We start from the raw sequence: 18,692 nt of genomic DNA on the forward strand, positions 1-18,692 counted from the left end.
ATTGAATGAATTTTACATAGGGTTATAGAGAGGTTATGCAGACGTTGCCATGAATGGAAGATCAAGGAGGAAACAATGCATCGTAGCTTATCAGTGTTCGTTTTCTCCTCCTATTATGGAAGTGCAAGTGTCGGTGAAGACTTGGTGTATAACTTATTACATAATAAATGTGAGTAAACCTTAAAAGTCATTTTTCTTTACTTGCTAAAATACAACTAACTTATAATTACCTATATACTATATATATTACGGAGTTCCTTCAACTATAATGCTATTATGCTATTAAAGGCTTGTTCCTTTTATTAGTTGTGGTGGGTATTGATTGGTGTAGTTAATAGGATATCCCTTCTTTGAATCACAAGCAAAATGGATTGCCCAGCTGTTGTCTGGCAAGAGAAGTTTGCCATCAAGAGATGAAATCCATTGAAGATTTCTATAAATTTAAAGAGTCTGTTGTATGTAATTCCTAGGCATAATATGCACGATATAGCCGATTTTTAGGTAACCATGTTCGTACTCCATATGCATACCAAGAGATGAATTTTTCTGATAAGTATGTCACAGATTGGGGTTTTTAGTAATACCAAAAAATACATTATTATTATTATTATTATTATTATTATTATTATTATTATTATTATTATTATTATTATTATTATTATTATTTTATTTTTATTAAGGTCATCTAAATTGATGTTGAACCTTCTGGTATATGTGGGACACTCGTAACGATTTGCTTTTTTTTAAGAATCAGTGGCGAAGCTTGAAAATTTCCACCGGGGGGTCGGAAGTCACCGAACTTAAAAAATCTATATAAGTTTAAAAAATTTTATAAAACCGGGGGGTCGAAAACGTATATACCTAAAAAATTCTACACGAAACGTACATACATAACACTATTGAGCGAAAAATTCGGGGAGTCGAGCGCCCCTCCCGGCCCCTTTAAAGCTACGCCCTTGATAAGAATGAGCCGATCTTTCGATAATATTGTGGATGACATCTTAGCTTAATTATCTTAATTTTAAACAATCAAAAATAGGACGAAACATCAAACTTTATCTAGGATACTTGGAGAAATTCCCCCAATAGTTGTTTTTTTTTGTAGGTTGTCTATTTGTTTTGATTTTTGCCTCTTTAGCTTGTATGTTTCCAGCTGCGCGCTGGCTGTTTTAATGTGATTATTTGTTGCTGGCGAAAAAACATTTGATGCCGAACCTTGAAATGGTTGTAAAACCTCTTTTGAATTGAATTATATGCAGAGAGGTGCTTCAGTTTAACTCAGATTCCTCATTTAAAATACAATTGTTTATGGCTCTATATGGCTCTGAGGTAGCCTTGCTATTATAGTAGGTCAAAATGTTACATGTGTATTAATGATAAGTCTTGAAAGCTCATCGTATAAAGCTATGTTTGATAGATTGATATACTTCGAGTCAATTTCGTGGCCTGCAACGCAACGCGCGCGGGTCCGTTTTCTAGTTATTTCTGAATAGTAACATAATAGTCGATGAGGTTCTAAAATAAGTTCGGTTACATAAATAAATGGAATTGGTACTCTTTTGTGTTTGCTTCCGGGGTTTGCTTCAGATTATATCTTAAAAGAATGTGTTTTTTGTATTGTGAGACCAAAAAATATGTTATTTTGAATACAACTCTGTTTTTTTCAACAGAATATATATGAGAAAAAATAAGTAAAAAAATGTTACTGATATGTCACTTACTAGAAAAACACTTTAAAGTATAAGTCATATCGAGGGCGGATCCAAAATAAATTCCAATGGAATCACTGCTTCAATTTCATAGAAACAGACATACAAATTTCCAAGTCAGATCAGGTTAGTTACATAATAAAAATACGATACAACAATAAAAAAAAATTGTCATTGGAATTTAAAAAACACAAAATGTTGTGGTATTTACGAATTCTGATAGAAAACTTTGAATTGAGTATTGGAAGTTGGGCTCATTTATTGGGAATGGGCTTATAACTTATAATTTATTGGGAAATTGGCCTGTAATAATCTCATCTAGACCTTATTGGCTATTAATAATCCCATCTCAGAATATTCCTCCCACCAGTCCCACTTTTCACCTATTTTTCCTACAATGGTCCCCCGTTAAAAAACTTAACGGAGTTAAGCTTTTTTCCAAATTTCAAACAGATTTTTAGGGCTTTTGATTAGAACGACGATACGAGTCCATTGATGTGAAACTTGCCTCGAAACCGTGCTCCAAACGATGAAAACGGCGCTTCAATTCGGGTGTTTAAATTTCCAATTAAACAAAATCAAGTCACTTGGAGCACCATTTCGAAATAAGTTTTACATCAATGGACTCGTATCATCGTTCTAATCAAAAGCCCTAAAAATCTGTTTGTAATTTAGAAAAAAAAAAAAAAAAAAAAAAAAAGCTTAACTCCGTTAAGTTTTTTTAACGGGGGACCAATGTAGGAAAAATAGGTGAAAGGTGGGACTAGTGGGGGGGAATATTCTGAGGTGGGATTATTAATGGCCAATAAGGTCTAGGTGAAACTATTACAGACCAATTCCCCTAATTTATAAAGAGTTTTTCTAAAACCATTTGTAGTGGTTAAAAAAAATAATGCTCTCTCCATGGGGCATTATCCGACACGTGGCAGTCTAGTCAGCATGGGGCGTTATTGCAAAAGTGGTGTAGTGGGAATAATGCCCAAATAATGCCCCTTCCAATCATTAAACAAAAAAAGGCAACCTAAATGATCATTGGTTAGTCAAACATGGGAATAATGCCTATTGGCCACATGCAGCGTTTTCTTAATAACGCCAAACGTGATTTTCTGAAATTTTTTTTTAATATAACGCCTAGTGTAATGGATGGGGGCGTTTTGGGGCGTTTTTTTCAATTTTTTTAAAAAATCACGCCCCACTACGGATGGTCTAATGTATCCATCAAAATTCATGGGTTATTTTAATTAATGGAGTCACCGTCCAAAAAAAAACAGTAGTTTCACTCGAAAAACCTGTATATACTAAGGCTATGAGGTGTGGATGGAGTCCCATGGGGCTTTATCAAATCCACATAGGATTCACGTCACCTATGGAGCCCCCTTTAATTTATATGGTGTGGATGGAGCCCCTATTAAACAAAATTAAAAAAAAATATTTGATTGGTTTAGAACTAGTGGACCCCACCAAATATGTGCCTATGGGCGCTACCGGGTGTTACCATGATGGAGCCCCATCAATGGCACCCCATATGGGTGTGGTGATAAAGCCCTTATGGGCGCTATAGCTGGTGATGTGGCGGGGATGGAGCCCCATGGAGCCCCCACACCTCATAGCCTAATACAACTCTATAAATGCGAAAAGTAAATGTATTATGGGGACTCCATAGTCCTAAGTATAGATGATAGTGGTTCAGGTATGGCTAATCTTATACTCATACTCGGTTGTAAAATCTTATCTTATCTCATACCCAGTCAATTACCCGTCATGTATTTGACGAGTATTTAGCCATTGAGTAGATCTGTTAGGGTTTTCATGTATATATATTTTTTTCACTTTCCTTTATAATTTTTATGTTCTAAAAATCCATATAATATATTAAGTTATGATAAAATAATATATATATATCATCATCGCCATAATAGTTGATATATTTAAAAATGTATATATGATATAATATTAATCTCAAAATGTAATTTTGCATTTCATAGCATATAAATATTAATAATATCATAAAAATATATATTTGAAATGAAAAGTTTATTTTTCAAATAATAAAAAGCTAAAAGAATGAAACATTACTAACAAATATGAATACTTGAAAGTTTTCCGGTATATATTTTGGTAAACGAGTATATAGTTTCGGGTAATCGGGTCGGGTATCGTCTAATCCCAAACCCGCGAAATATTTTTTCCATACCCACACCCGATCCAATACTCGTCGGGTATTGGGTATACCCATCCCAAATGCTTCGGATTTCGATATATCCGTCGGACTCGGGTATATTTGTCATCCCTAGTCCTGAGTGTAAGTCCATCCATGCTGGCCTTTAAACCTAAAAAAACAATCCCATGACATGACCTTCAACTTTTATATATGTTTTGGGTAAATTGCTAAAATCGTCCTTAAGATTTGGGTATGTTTGTCAGTTTCATTCAAAACAACTTTTTTTATCATATTCTCCTTCACATTTGGAATCTTTTGACATTTTCATCCCAATGCCTAATTTGCTTTATTTTTTCTATCAGACATTGAATGAAAATAACAAAAAAAAAAAACCCAAATCTCAGGGACTATTTTAGCAAAAAAAAAAAAGTTACACGTTTGAATGAAAATGACAAAAAAAATTCCGAAGGACAATATGGTACAAAAATGTTGTTTTTGATGAAATTGTCAAACATGTTCAAACCTCAGGGACGATTTTGGCAATTTACTCATATGTTTTTCAAATTTTGTAGAGGTTCATATGTATTTTTTTAACTTTTATAAATGTTCATACATATCTAAAAAGTACTACAACAAATAAAATAATTGTTCTCAAATAACATAGTGTAGTTCAAATTCTGTAAGGTGTAGACATAAAAGTATTTAGAATTATATTAGTATAATGCATAAAAATAAAAAACAATTAATTGTTGAGTTGACAAAAAGAGAATCCCTTAACTTAATCTTTAGTTTTTTTTAACGGTAAGGAATGATGTGTCAATCACCGTGACACCGGGCGATGTGGTCAAGGTTGACTACTTGACCGTCGTCGGCACCTTAGTTCTACCCCGATGCGCGGAAACCCGACCTCCAGCCGCCCGAATACACGACAATGGAATAATCGGTAAAACCTTCTCTCTCATCCAAGTCGAATCGGCGCCACTTGTATTCGCTCTTCACTTGGATGTCGCAGAAAATAATGAGGAGAGTGGGAATCGAACCTGAGTCACAAGGAACAATAATTCTTTCCCCAATTTGGCAACTTAATCTTTAGTTAATAGGAGGACCAGTCCATATTAAATATAAAACGTTAGGTACAACCGGAGACATAAAATCTACTAAGACAACCCACCAAAGCAAGTGTTGGCATAAACACTAACTCTTGACTTAAACCCTAAATACTTTATGATAAAAAGTTCATACATATGACCTACGTTATTCTTGTATTACCACAACATGTTACTAAAAAAACATATTTTGACCGACGAAACATTGATCAACGAAAGTTCAGTCCACGGATCTAGCGATGCGTAACTTACCTAAAAGAAATTATAATTTGTCGGTAATATTTCGAAAATTGGCGTTGGATAAGAAAACTGATATTGTGGATGGATATTTGCGGAAGTCTTTTCAATATATGTCGGGCAAACTTGTGTGATCTGTTCTGAAGAAAAAAATAGATTTCGGATAAGTTTTATTACATGTATTTCAAGTATTTGTCTAAAATATGGGTTTGATTACATATACTCTTAAGACCTCACTAATTTCCACATACTACATTTGAAGAAAATTGAGGGTGAGTGAAGAAACACGAGTTCTAATTAAGGTATTAATTAGATGGGTTTATGTTCCTTTCATAGAGGTTAATCTTCCTTTAGGTATTTGAGCTCCGACTGGCTACTCAACCTGCAAAACAGAACACCGTTACTCGTTAAGAGGGGAATGTGGGGGTTTCCCTCTTAACCGGGCTCCGGCGTGAGAATAAGCGATTGCTTTGAGAGTAATTAAGTAGTAAAGAGTGAGAGCCGAGAGAAAAGAATGAGTCACCTGAGGAATGAAGGTCTCTATTTATAGCCGGAGAGGTGTAAGAGGTTGTGGGCTGATGGGCCTTGGGCCAGAAACGGACAACAACGAATATACTCTTTGCCTCGCTGGCCTCGACTGCTTAGTGGCTTCTAGATGCTCGTCGGTGCTGGCGCACCTTGATTGGAGCCACGTGTCATTGTTGTCGGCCTTGTTGTCCCTTCTGTCATCAGCAGACAAGTGGAGATCGTGGGACAGTTGTCCCCGTCTCTTGATTGGTGCCATGTAGGCGTCCTTGTGTACTTATCGTCAGAAGATCGTGGCGCACGATTGAACAGAGCCTGCTGGACGCTCATTGGCTCTTTTTACTGCCACTTGTACCCTGTGTACCTCTGTAGGTAACAGCGCGTCTTCCTATGGAGAGGATTTTGTTTGGTGGCAACTAACCCGCGCGGGGTTAGTGTGCTCACTTATACCATTGTTTTTATACTAAGTGTTGCTATCTGAGTTTATTATGTGCTCTTCCTCGCGCGGGGGTAAGTCACAATGTGATGTGAGCTGCGCGAGGTTGTTATTATCAAGTTGTTATGCTAAGGAGTATGGTCTCACGTGCAACCTGTTATGAGGTTTGCGCGACTTTTTGGGACCATACCCCTTCAAGTCCCCCCAGTCCAGTGCTGCACCATGCGCAACGCAAGTGGTTGGAGCTCTGGACTTAATAAAAATAAGAGAAGGGAAATTGTCCTTTTGGTCCTGACTTGTAAGGCGCATGTAGAAAACTGTTGTTTTCGATGCGCAGGTACTAGGCAGGTGTCGAGTGATTTCTTGTTTGTCCTTTTAAGCGCGCGGGGTTATAGTGGTTTACGTATATCTGGCGCGACTCATATGACTTCTGCATGAAGTTACTTGCATGTTTTATGGCGGGAAACTTCGAAATTTGAACTTCTGACAGGTTGGTGAGATAAGTCGCTGAGGGCGACGTTTGAGTTGACCCCTGGCACGGGTGTCATCATGCCGCCTGCGGCGGTTGCACTTCATGTCAGGAGAGTGAGGCCCACGCGCGCGTGGTAACCGTCACTCCTGGTTTCCCGCTTGACGTGGCAACCTTCTGTTGGTTAGCCTAGCGGCTAGTGCGGCACGGTTACCCATCGCATTAAATGCGATGGGTATAAATATCCGAAGAGAAAGGTGAGAGATTCACTTTCTCTTCGTTTCTTCTCCGATTTCCTCTCAAAACTCTTTGAATCTTCAAAGTGTTCTTCATTTTCTTCAAGATTTCTTCAAATCTTCAAGCCTTCTTCGAGCCTTTTTTCCAGATCATCTTAAAAACATGAGTGAAGAGCATCAAGAGGTTGCTGCTAGTGAGGAAGGACCGGTTCCAGTCCTTAGATGGGACTTAGGTCTGTTCGAACAGATCGTTCGAAGTTTTAGGTTTCCGCCGGAGTGGGATGCCCGGTACCCTGCTCAGGGTCAGACCGCGGCTGATGCCCCACCCGGTTACATTACTTTGTTCGAAGACTTCTTCCTTCAAGGAAACTTCCGGCTGCCGGCGACTAACTTCTTTGGTAGCATCTTGTCCTACTACAAGTTTCATATCTCACAGTTAAGCCCACCTGGGATGGTGAGGGTGAGGCACTTTGAGTTCTTGTGTCAATCCCACGGCATTGAGCCGACGGTGAATAAGTTTCGTGTCTTCTATCAACTGCAAAGAACAATGGGGTTCTTTTCTTTTGCTAGCCGTGGTACGGCTAAGAAGATTTTGTTGAATCCTCCCAAGAGTTTCCATGACTGGAAACCCAAGTTCTTCTTCATCCGGGAGGAAGTCTTGCCAATAGCTATGCCGTTTAGGGAATGGACCGAGGTTATACCAAAGGAGGACCTTCCTATACCGAAGTCTGCTCAGTGGTATCAGCGGCTTACCGCAACCCCTAACCGGGTATTTGGGGAGAATGTTCTGGTTGCTGCCAAGATGAGTGACCAGTGGTCACCTAGTAGCAGGGAACTCCCGGTCTTGAAGATCGGGGATCAAGGTTAGATACTTTCCCCCTTTTTGTTTTGTTTCCGAGTACATTCACTTAACTGGTTTCTTATACTTTGTTTTTGTTGTGTAGAGACGCAACTCTATCAGGCTGCCTTCCCAGCCTTTGGTGGCTCCATGGGCGTTCGCCCTCTGCGCGATGATGAGGAAGGCTGGTATGACCAGATAAAGGGGAACTTCATGCTTCCTGCTGCTGACGCCTTCGCCTCGCCGCCGGATGCAACTGAAGGTGCGCACTATCTTAAACCTCGTCCATTGCGCTCTGTGACTTCTGCTGGGAAAGAGACTTTCTATCTTTCCAGCGAGGAGTCAGTAGGGTCTTCGAATGGCGAGTTAAGTTCGTTGCCTAAAATCTTTGCAGGTGTGTTGCGCGATCTGGGGGTTGACCCAGAGGAGAAGAAGAAGAAACCTTCGAAGAAGAAAAAGAAGGCGGATGTTGAAGTGACCAGCAAGGGTCCTGGCGCCAGTCGCGCAACTACTGCTGCTGTCAAAGGTACGCTTCGCCTCCGGCAACGTGACTTAGACGATTACGTGATAATCAGTGACTCTTATGAAGGTTTATCATATGCAGCTATGGGAAAGACTGGCGCTGGTGGGTCAAAGGGCTCTGGGAGCGCGGGTTCTCGTAACCCGGATGCTGACGCAACTCCATCTCATCCTGAGGATGAAGAAGAAGAGGAAGAAGAGACTGCCCCGTTGATTGGAAGAAAGAGGGGTAGAAGCGAGGCGACAACTGGTATGGCCTCTGCGCCTGTTTCAGTTGTTATTCCCGTTGTTGGGAAGAAGAGCAAGTTGCGCTCGTTATACCAGTTTTCTCCTGGTATGCTCTTATCTCCCTTCTTTATAATTTAACCTCTTTTTTGCTCAAGTGCGTTTGCTTTATTCTTGTAGAGATCAAGAAGAAGACCCCTGAAAAGGGGGTTAAGTTTGTTGAACCCAGCACGAAAAGACCTAAGGTTGCCACTGAACCTTCCGATTCTGCTGCGCGTGATGCTGCGAAAACTGCTGAAGCGCAGCAAAAGGCAGAAGAGGATCGGAGGAAAGAAGAGAGTAGGATTGCTGTGCAGAAGAAGGCTGAAGAGCTAAAGCGCAAAGAAGAGGAAGAGAAAAAGAGGAAGGAGGAGGAGGAGAGAAAGCTGGAGGCGGAGAGGAAGAGAAAAGCGGAAGAGGAGAGAAAGCTGAGGGAGGAGGCGGATAGGCAGAGGAAGGCGGAAGAAGCGAGGAAAGAAAGAGCTGCCGATCAGTCTTCTGTTCAAGGGCAGTCTGGTGTCCCAAAACCTCCCCCCGCTGCGCCGATTGTTACTTCTAAGGGGTTAGGGCGCTATGTGTCTAGTGGTGCAAGCTCTGGAGGAGCTGGGGGCTATAACCCCAATGTGATAGGTGCGAAGGATACCGTCGGGGATATATATTATAAAACTTATACTGAAGAGGAACGTGGTGATGCTCCTCATCAAGCCCCTTGGAGCTTAAGGCAGAAGGATACGTTTGTTGAATTTGGTCCTTCTCGCGATTGGTACTTGAACCAATTCACTCCTGGCGAAGTTAACCGTCAAAAGGCGAAGCCGCATGAAATGTTGTACCGCACTTACATTCTTGCCGAGGCCAACGCTCGATCTGCTAACCATCAGATAGTTCGTGAATGGCGAACAATGGTCAGAGAGCGCGCCGACTGGGAGGCTTACCGAGAGCGTGTGCTAAAACGTGTTGGTGAATTTGAGAAGGCTAAGGCCACATTTGATGAGGAGAAAGCCAAGTTTGAGGCTGATAGGAAAGCTGAAGAGTGGGGTCGCGAGGGCCTGCAAAAGAAACTTCATAATGTGGAAGAGCAACTGGCCAAGGAGAAGGCCGAGTTCAAGCGCATCTGCGCCCAGGACAACGAGCGCGCCTATGCGGCTCGACAAAAAATTGTTGGTCTTGAGGCTAAGATAGCGGAGCTGACATCGAAGGTGGAGGAAGCGCAGGTTGAGACAGCCGCTAAACAACAGATGGAGGTTAGTTGATTTTCCTTTCGTTTTCTCCTTTGTTGTTTATAAAATTTCTAAGTCATTTGCCAACTTCCAGGTTGAGTTGTCTGAAGCTAAGGTTCAGCTGTCCACCAAGGACAAAGATCTCCAGGCCAAGGACGTTGAGATTGCGGAGCTCAAACGTCGCTTGGATGAACAAATCGACAGATGTGAGTCCCTGGAGATCGACCTTGAGGCAGAGAAGGTCAAGGCCATCGATGCTGAGGAGGCGCGTGCTGTCAGCACTGCGGCGCTTAACGTGGCTCAGACAAATTATTCTGAGGCCCAAGGCATTGTGGACACGCTTGTTTCTGAAGCAGAATGGATGCGCACTCGGGGAATAGTGCTGGTAAGTCCTTTTTGCCTTACCTTTTTCTTTAACATGTTGAAGAGTTTATTCTTAATGCTCCTCTTTTGATGAAGGTTGCCAATTCCATCTTGAACGCCGGCGAGCTAGATCGCGCTGTTGCTGCTCTTACGGATGCGGCGCGTGCAGTTGGTCATCGAGGAGGTTACCTGGAGTGTGCTGATCACGTTGAGCGAATGCTGGGACAAGAATTCGATACAAGTCATTGCTCAGTGACGGAACAAGCTGATGCTGCGCTGGCCAGTGCTGAGAACTCATATGACAACCTCTCCTTGCCCATCATGGACTTGGTTGTTAGTGCCTTGAAAAAGGATGATTGGTGTCAGCGCCTCAAGGTGATCCTTGATCCACCGATTACTGTTGAATCATCTGATGAGGAAGCAGCTGGTGATGATGGCGGAGGTGATGACGATGGCGACGATGGTGAGGGGAACGAAGATGATGATGGTGAGAAGAACGAAGACAAATAGAGTAGGTTGTTAGTTTGTTGATAGGCGTTTGTGCCTTTGTTTCTGACTTGATTGTAAGTGATGCGCTTTTGCGCAGTTTTAATGACAATGAAATGTCTTCGTTTTTTCTGTTGCAATTATTGCATTGCTGTAAAAACTTAGGTTAAATTAGCTCGAATAAATGGAAGCGTTTTCTAAGCATAAGGTGGCTACCCGGTCTCGCGCTTTGTTTGCGGAGGACCTTGGAGGTGGTTTTGAACCATCTCAAAATGCTGGAGTGCTTTCGCGCTAATCAGAAGTTTAACATGCATTTGTAACGAAAAAACAATGTAATAGAACATGTCGTATGTTTTTATTCAAATCAGAAGTTGGCTCTTAGGCCTTCATACATATATGCCAATGGCTCGTAGCCGGCGTGGCGAAATTGAAAAATGGCGCGAGGTCGAAAAGGTTACATGTAGCATTTGCGCAATTGTTGCGCATTCCAAGTTCTTGGTAAGATGTGGCCATCTAAGGTGCGCAATTTGTAGGCCCCTTTGCCTAGGACCTCATGAATCAGATATGGGCCTTCCCATTTAGGTGCCAATTTCCCTGGGCGTTCCGCATTTGACGCTTCGTTGTCGCGAAAAACGTACTCCCCTGGATTGAAGGTACAAATGCGAACCCTTGTGTTGTAGTACCTTTCCAGCTGGGTTTTGTATTTGGCCTCTCTGATTTTTGCGATTTCACGCCGTTCTTCTAATAAGTCTAAGTCTAGACGCCTTTCTGCTTCATTGTCAACCGTGTTGACCGTGGTCATTCGCGGCGAGGGCAAGCCAATCTCTGCCGGGATTACCGCCTCTGAGCCATAGACTAGGCTGAAAGGGGTTTCGCCGGTACTTGTCTTTGGCATGGTCCGATGAGCCCATAAAATGCTTGGGAGCTCATCGACCCATCCGCGCCGCCTTGTTCCTAATCTGGCCTTTATCCCTTCGACGATGCTTTTGTTCACACTTTCCACTTGTCCGTTGCCTTGTGGGTGCGCAACGGAGGTGAAAGTGTGCTCAATGTTCATCTCCTTCATCCAGTTCTTAAGATCGTCTGACGCGAAGTTGGTGCCGTTGTCTGTCACGATCTTGAGCGGGAGGCCGAATCTGCATATGATGTGTTCCCATATGAACTTGCGCACAATCATGGCTGTGGTGGATGCAAGGGCTTTGGCTTCTACCCACTTCGTGAAGTAGTCGACAGCTACTATGATGAACTTTACGGCGCCGGGGGCATCCGGGAAGGGTCCTACCATGTCAATTCCCCATTGCTGAAAGGGCCATGCGGTGGACACGGGGATAAGATCATTTTTAGGCCGCAACGTTTTTGGAGCGTGCCTCTGGCAAGAGTCACACTTGCGGATCTCCTTCATTGCGTCAACATGCATACCCGGCCAGTAGTAACCGGCGCTCATGATCTTCGCGACGACCATCCTTGGTCCGGAGTGGATGCCGCAAATCCCTTCGTGGATTTCCCTTATCAAATAATTCGCGTCCTGGGGGTCCACACAGCGCAGTAGTGGTCCCAAGAAGGATTTTCGGTACAAGATACCGTTGTGCATTTCGTACTGTAGGGCTTTGTTTTGGATCTTTCTTGCTTCCGCTTTGTTCTCAGGAAGCACCCCCTCTCCCAAGTATTGGATGATAGGGGTCATCCATGATGTCTGCCCTGTTTCGATTACGTTAACTTGGCGCAGTAAAACCGATGGGTTTTTGAGTACCTCTATCCTTACATCCTTGGCTAGATGTTGAAAGGAGGTCGAGGCGAGCTTGCTCAGGGCATCTGCGGGCTTGTTTTCTGAGCGATTGATATGTATGACTTCGTGGGTTTTGAATTGTTGGAGCAATTCTTTCGCTTGTTCCAGATATAAAGCCATGACTTCACCCTTCGCGTCGTATATGCCATTTACTTGACTGGCTATCAGGAGTGAATCCACATGTGCGCGCAAGTTTTTTGCTCCCATCTTGATGGCGAGGCGTAAGCCTGCCAGAAAAGCCTCATACTCAGCTTCATTGTTGGTGTTCTTGAAGTCGAGCTTAATGGCGTAAGTAAACTCGTGCTTTTCTGGGCTCACTAGACGTAAACCTGCTCCCGCGCCATCTTCATTTGATGCCCCGTCAGTGTAAAGCATCCAAATCTCCTCTGCTGTGTTTTCCTTGGGCGTCTCTACCATCTCACACTCCTTGATTTTATCAGCCGGCACTTCTGTGATGAAGTCGGCGAGGACCTGCCCCTTAATGGCTGGGCGCGGCCTATACAAGATGTTATGGCCGCCCAGTTCAATGGCCCATTTTGCCAATCTGCCTGATGTCTCAGGCTTCTGAAGTATAGTGCCAATGTGGAAATTGGTAAGCACAGTTATCACATGGCCTGTGAAGTATCGGCGCAATCTTCGGGAGGCGTGTAGTAGCGCAAGAACCAGCTTTTCCATTGTGGAATATCTTGTTTCTGGGTCTGTGAGTATCCTGCTGACGTAATAGATCGGGGTTTGCACGCCGTTCCTGTCTACCAACAATACTGACCCTACTGCCTTATCCGAGGAGGACAAGTACAGCACAAGGGGCTCTTTTTCAAACGGTGCCGTCAGCGTAGGGAGTTCGATCAGACACGCTTTCATTTGTTGAAAAGCTGTTTCGGCTTCCGGGGTCCATTTGAACTCTTGCTTCTTCACACAGTTGCGCAACGTGCTAATGAAGGGATACGACTTTGCGGCGTGATTGGAAAGAAATCGATTTAGCGCGGCCAGCCGGCCGGCTAGTCGTTGCATTTCCTTGATGTTCCTTGGCGAGGGCATTCGTTCTATAGCTTGTACCTTCTCTGGGTTCACCTTGAAACCGCCGTTTGTGACAATGAAGCCCAGAAACTTCCCTTCTTCCATGCCAAAGGAACACTTGGCTGGGTTTAGTTTCATATTTACGCTGCGCAATGAGTTGAACGTTTTTTCGATGTCTTTTAACATTTGGTCCTCTTCGGGACTTTTCACCACTAGATCATCGATGTAAACCTCAATGTGCTTTCCGATGTCACCTGCGAAGGTTTTGTCCATCAAGCGTTGATAGGTCGCGCCTGCATTCTTTAAACCAAAAGGCATTTTGGTGTAGCAGAATATTCCAAGATCAGTCCTGAAGGCTGTCTTGTCTTCATCTTCTAGCTTCATCTGCACTTGATGGTATCCTTTATAGCAATCCAGAAAGCACTTCCATCGGTATGGCGCGAGAGAATCAATTTTTTTATCGATCTCAGGCAAGGAATAGCAATCCTTTGGGCACGCCTTGTTGAGATCAGTGTAATCAACGCACATGCGCCATCCGCCATTTGATTTTTCTACCATCACAGGGTTCGCGACCCAGCTTTGGTATCTTACCTCTCTCAGGATTCCAGCCTTGAGCAACTCACATACTTGCTCATTCATCGCTTTTGTCTTATCCGCGCCTAGGCTGCGCCTTCGCTGGACTTTTGGTTCTACAGAAGGGTACGTGTTTAAGCAATGCTCAGTTATGTTGCGCGGGACGCCGGTCATGTCTGACGGGGTCCAGGCAAATATATCCATGTTGCGGAACAGCAGTTGCTTTAAATGTTTTCTGATGTCTGACGAAATGGCGTGGCCAATTGTCACTGTCTGCTCTGGGTACTTGCGGTTTAAGACCCATTTTTCTGGCTCGGTCGTAGAGACCTTCGCCGCTTTTGTTGGGCGCAGCTCTTCAGTTGACATCACTTCTTTCTTGGCGTATATGATTGCGACGCCTGTCTTGGTAGGAAAACCTATGGCAGAATGAGGTGTTGAAGTCACCATGTTTAGTTCGCCTTGTGTTTCCCTTCCAAGAAGCACATCATGCCTTGATTTCACTGGCATTACCATAAAGTTCACATTTGTTGTTCTTGAATGTTTCCCGTCAGAGAGCGTGACAGGGAAACTGATTTGGCCGAGAGGGAAGACCATTTCATTGCAAAAGCCGGACAAAGGATAATCGACTGGCTCGAGTCTCGCTTTGTCTTCTTCATCGAATTGATTGAAACATTGTTCGTAGATGATGTCGGCTGTGCTTCCTGGGTCGATGAAGATGTACTCTGTTTCATAGTGACCAATTATACCAGTAATGACGACGGGTCGTGTAGCGCGAGGACCGCCGCGCACTACTGGGAATATGACTTGCTGTTCTTGCCAAGAAGGCTCGTAGGGCCGTTTGCCTTTTTCTCTCGCGGTGTATCTTGGTCCGTTGACCATGTGAGTCTCTAGCCGTCTCACTTTTTTGTGGCTGCCTTCATCGTGACGCTGGAGCTGACGGGTGTCCTTGCGCACATTCTTCACTAAATGGCTTAGCTTGCCGCTTTTGAGCGCTCTTTCGATTTCCTGGCGCAAACTGTAGCAGTCATCGGTCAAATGCCCCGAGTCTTTGTGAAAATCGCAGTACAAGTTAGGGTCTTGCCCTTTCTTGTTTGTCATTGGCCTTGGCGCCTTGAAATCGACATTCTCCGTCATTAATACCTCCTTTGGAGTTTTTGTGAGCGGAGTCCAGTGTTTGTCACGGTTGTCGTCTCTGATTGCTTTCTTGTAACCGATTCGGTCAATCGTATCTCGCGCATCTTCTCTGTAACGTGGCCTGTCGTCACGGCCTCTGGGTCTCTCAGACTTCCAGTCATGACTCTTGTACTTGTTGCGCTTGTTGTTGTTGTTGTCGCGCGGCCTCTCGTTTGCTCTTGAAAATCGATCTTCGGAGTAATAACCCTTTCCACCAGCAAGGGACTCCTCGGTTTGCGCGACGATCTTTGCTGCTTCCATCAGTTTATCCCACTCTTTTGGCATCCCATCTTTGCCTGTGATGGTTCTAATGAGGCTATCACAGCGTATAGCCTTCTTGAAGTGGCAGCGCATGAGTTGCTCACTGACGCCGCCAATCTCTAAACATTCTTTGTTGAAACGCGTGATGAAGTCCTCCAGACCTTCACCATCCCTTCGCCATATGTCTTCTACTTCCGCCGTATCACGCTGATAGCGACGTTGTTGGCTAAAATAGCTTAAGAATTGTGTCTTGAAGTCTGTCCATGACTTAATTTTTCCGGGCGGAAGGCTGTCAAACCAGGCGCGAGCCGCTCCGGTCAGCGTTTGAATGAACAGGTGGCACCACATGGGCATGTTCCAACCTCCCATGCAGCCCACACTCGTGAATGTTCTGACGTGGTCGTCTGGGTCAGTCAACCCATTGAATTTCCCAACGGTTGGGGGTAGCTTCTCTCGTGAGAGTGGTGCGAGTGCGATTTTCGGGATAAACTTGGAGTGTTCCGCAGCTTCCGCTGGCCTGTAAGCCAGGCGGAAATCTCTTTCAGCCTCTTCTGTATAGCCAATGTGTTGTCTTGGCTTATAGTACTCGTGGTTTTTTGGTAAACGATTGAAGACTGACGACTCTTCATCACCTTCCCATGTAGGATCATATGGGTCGGTTTCTTCCCATTCATTGTTCATGTTGCGCGGCGTGAGCCGGCTGTGAACAGGGCCTCGTTGAAGGTTCGACGGATATTCATAGTGACTATCCGTTTCCCCTCTTGTATCGCGCGTGTCTTGTACGCTTACACGTCTTGTAGGGGGAGGCCTGTTGGTTTTGCCTTGAAGATTGGCTGGTGGTGGCATTTGGCGCACCCCCTGACTAGGAGGAGTGACCAAGGACGGTTCTGCCGTCAACATTGCTTGCTGCGCGATGAGCGATTGGTATGCTGCATTGATAGTGGCGATGTTCTTGGCATACCACGAGGCTGGGGTTTCGCCCTCTGGTAAGCCAAGTAATGCAGATACATTTTGAGGTGGCACCGGGTTGGACGGTCCTTCGCCGTTGTTACCTGGGGTGGCCATTTGTGTGATACGGGTAACGCTCCCGCGCTGACCCCCCGTGTTGGTGATCTCAACTTCACCTATCTCTTCGATTTGGGCTTGGAGGTTTTGGACTCCTTCACCCAAGGCCGTGTTGGAGTTGGCTCCGAAGCCGAACTCTGGAAAGATTCCTTGACCGGTCATAGTCGAAGGATGAAAAGATGTCAAAGGCTCAAATAAAGAAGATGAGGGTGGTTATAGAAAAAATCGGTGGGCGCCAATGAAGAAACACGAGTTCTAATTAAGGTATTAATTAGATGGGTTTATGTTCCTTTCATAGAGGTTAATCTTCCTTTAGGTATTTGAGCTCCGACTGGCTACTCAACCTGCAAAACAGAACACCGTTACTCGTTAAGAGGGGAATGTGGGGGTTTCCCTCTTAACCGGGCTCCGGCGTGAGAATAAGCGATTGCTTTGAGAGTAATTAAGTAGTAAAGAGTGAGAGCCGAGAGAAAAGAATGAGTCACCTGAGGAATGAAGGTCTCTATTTATAGCCGGAGAGGTGTAAGAGGTTGTGGGCTGATGGGCCTTGGGCCAGAAACGGACAACAACGAATATACTCTTTGCCTCGCTGGCCTCGACTGCTTAGTGGCTTCTAGATGCTCGTCGGTGCTGGCGCACCTTGATTGGAGCCACGTGTCATTGTTGTCGGCCTTGTTGTCCCTTCTGTCATCAGCAGACAAGTGGAGATCGTGGGACAGTTGTCCCCGTCTCTTGATTGGTGCCATGTAGGCGTCCTTGTGTACTTATCGTCAGAAGATCGTGGCGCACGATTGAACAGAGCCTGCTGGACGCTCATTGGCTCTTTTTACTGCCACTTGTACCCTGTGTACCTCTGTAGGTAACAGCGCGTCTTCCTATGGAGAGGATTTTGTTTGGTGGCAACTAACCCGCGCGGGGTTAGTGTGCTCACTTATACCATTGTTTTTATACTAAGTGTTGCTATCTGAGTTTATTATGTGCTCTTCCTCGCGCGGGGGTAAGTCACAATGTGATGTGAGCTGCGCGAGGTTGTTATTATCAAGTTGTTATGCTAAGGAGTATGGTCTCACGTGCAACCTGTTATGAGGTTTGCGCGACTTTTTGGGACCATACCCCTTCAGTGAGTGAGGTAGAAGGACCTACAAGCATGATTGCAGGAGTTGTAAGCACATACCAAGGATAAACGGAAGTGTGTCGAACACCTCCAGGTGCAACCAGTGGGCAGTGGCAGATCTAGGAATTTTTTTTCAAGAGGTTCCTTTTGATAGATTCTCACTTTTTTTTTTTAAATCATACAAGGTTTTCACAATTTTTTTCCAAACCGAGAGGGTTCCTAGAAACCCGAAAACCCCTTGGATCCCCCTCTAGGTGCAACATATCCAATTTCATACTTTCTTAAAAGAGAAAGTCAGTGTCCAATGCCACCGACCACCCTTTCCTTTTATACGTTTAACCCTTCATTTGTTTCTTTTCACCATTTTATTCCCTCCACTCATTTGCCTATGCATTTACTGGATAAAAGCATTCATTTAGAATTTGTACACGTTGGGCGTTGGCTAAATAATGGCTTTATGAGTTGTAACCGTCAAACCCATTAGACCAAACTTAAAAAAAATTACAACCCATGTAATACATTTATTTAACCCATGTAATATACCGTGTTTTTAAAGATATACTTTTTTTATATATTTAGTATATATAATTAGATTTATTTAAAGCACAAAGTCGGTGGTTTTTACGCCACCGACACCCCCACTTTTATACTTTGCTACAATCGCCCCCTTTACTTTGAATTTCCACAATCTAGCCCTCGCCTTTTAAACTTTGCTATTATCACCCCTCTACTAGCTTTGCTTTTCCACTACCCCTTAACTTTTACGTATTTACGCCACAAATCATCTACTTTTTCATTTATACTACCACCCCTCATCTTTTACACACATTTCTGCCATCACCCCTCTACTTTTACACTTTGCCTTTTCCGTCGCCACCCCTTCAACGCTTTTCCGTCACCATCCCTCTACTTTTATACTTTCCATTTTTACCCTTCTACTTTTATTTTCCCTCAAATTTTAGACTTTGAATTTTTATCCTTTGCAATATTACTCCATTTTAACCCGTAGATTACTACTCTTACTTTGCAAATGCCAATGCATTGTGTTTTACAAAATGTCTTAGACATTGTGTTTTACACTTCATTTCTACCTTTGTGTTTTACTTTTTTTTTTTTTTTGTAATTGTGTTTTATGCA

The 18,692-nt window shown here is 43.8% G+C and overlaps 1 protein-coding gene across 1 annotated transcript; it reads left to right on the forward strand.

Annotated features, from left to right (window-relative positions):
* The first annotated feature begins 7,042 nt into the window (after positions 1-7,042).
* Positions 7,043-10,778, forward strand: LOC110901777. The gene is made up of 7 exons (XM_035982382.1): positions 7,043-7,742; positions 7,824-7,979; positions 8,112-8,243; positions 8,322-8,570; positions 8,642-9,741; positions 9,812-10,102; positions 10,177-10,778. Exons 1-7 carry the CDS (start codon positions 7,043-7,045, stop codon positions 10,588-10,590), a joined length of 3,042 nt encoding a protein of 1,013 aa, XP_035838275.1. The 3' UTR covers positions 10,591-10,778.
* The last annotated feature ends 7,914 nt before the right edge of the window (positions 10,779-18,692 follow it).

This window comes from Helianthus annuus, chromosome 13 (genome assembly GCF_002127325.2).
Source record: "Helianthus annuus cultivar XRQ/B chromosome 13, HanXRQr2.0-SUNRISE, whole genome shotgun sequence".
NCBI lineage: Eukaryota > Viridiplantae > Streptophyta > Magnoliopsida > Asterales > Asteraceae > Helianthus > Helianthus annuus.

Coding starts and splice junctions, on each gene's coding strand:
- LOC110901777 (XM_035982382.1), top strand. CDS start 7,043: ATGAGTGAAGAGCATCAAGAGGTTGCTGCTAGTGAGGAAGGACCGGTT. Junction 8,571..8,641: donor GTTATACCAGTTTTCTCCTG/GTATGCTCTTAT, acceptor TTATTCTTGTAG/AGATCAAGAAGAAGACCCCT. Junction 10,103..10,176: donor GCACTCGGGGAATAGTGCTG/GTAAGTCCTTTT, acceptor CTTTTGATGAAG/GTTGCCAATTCCATCTTGAA.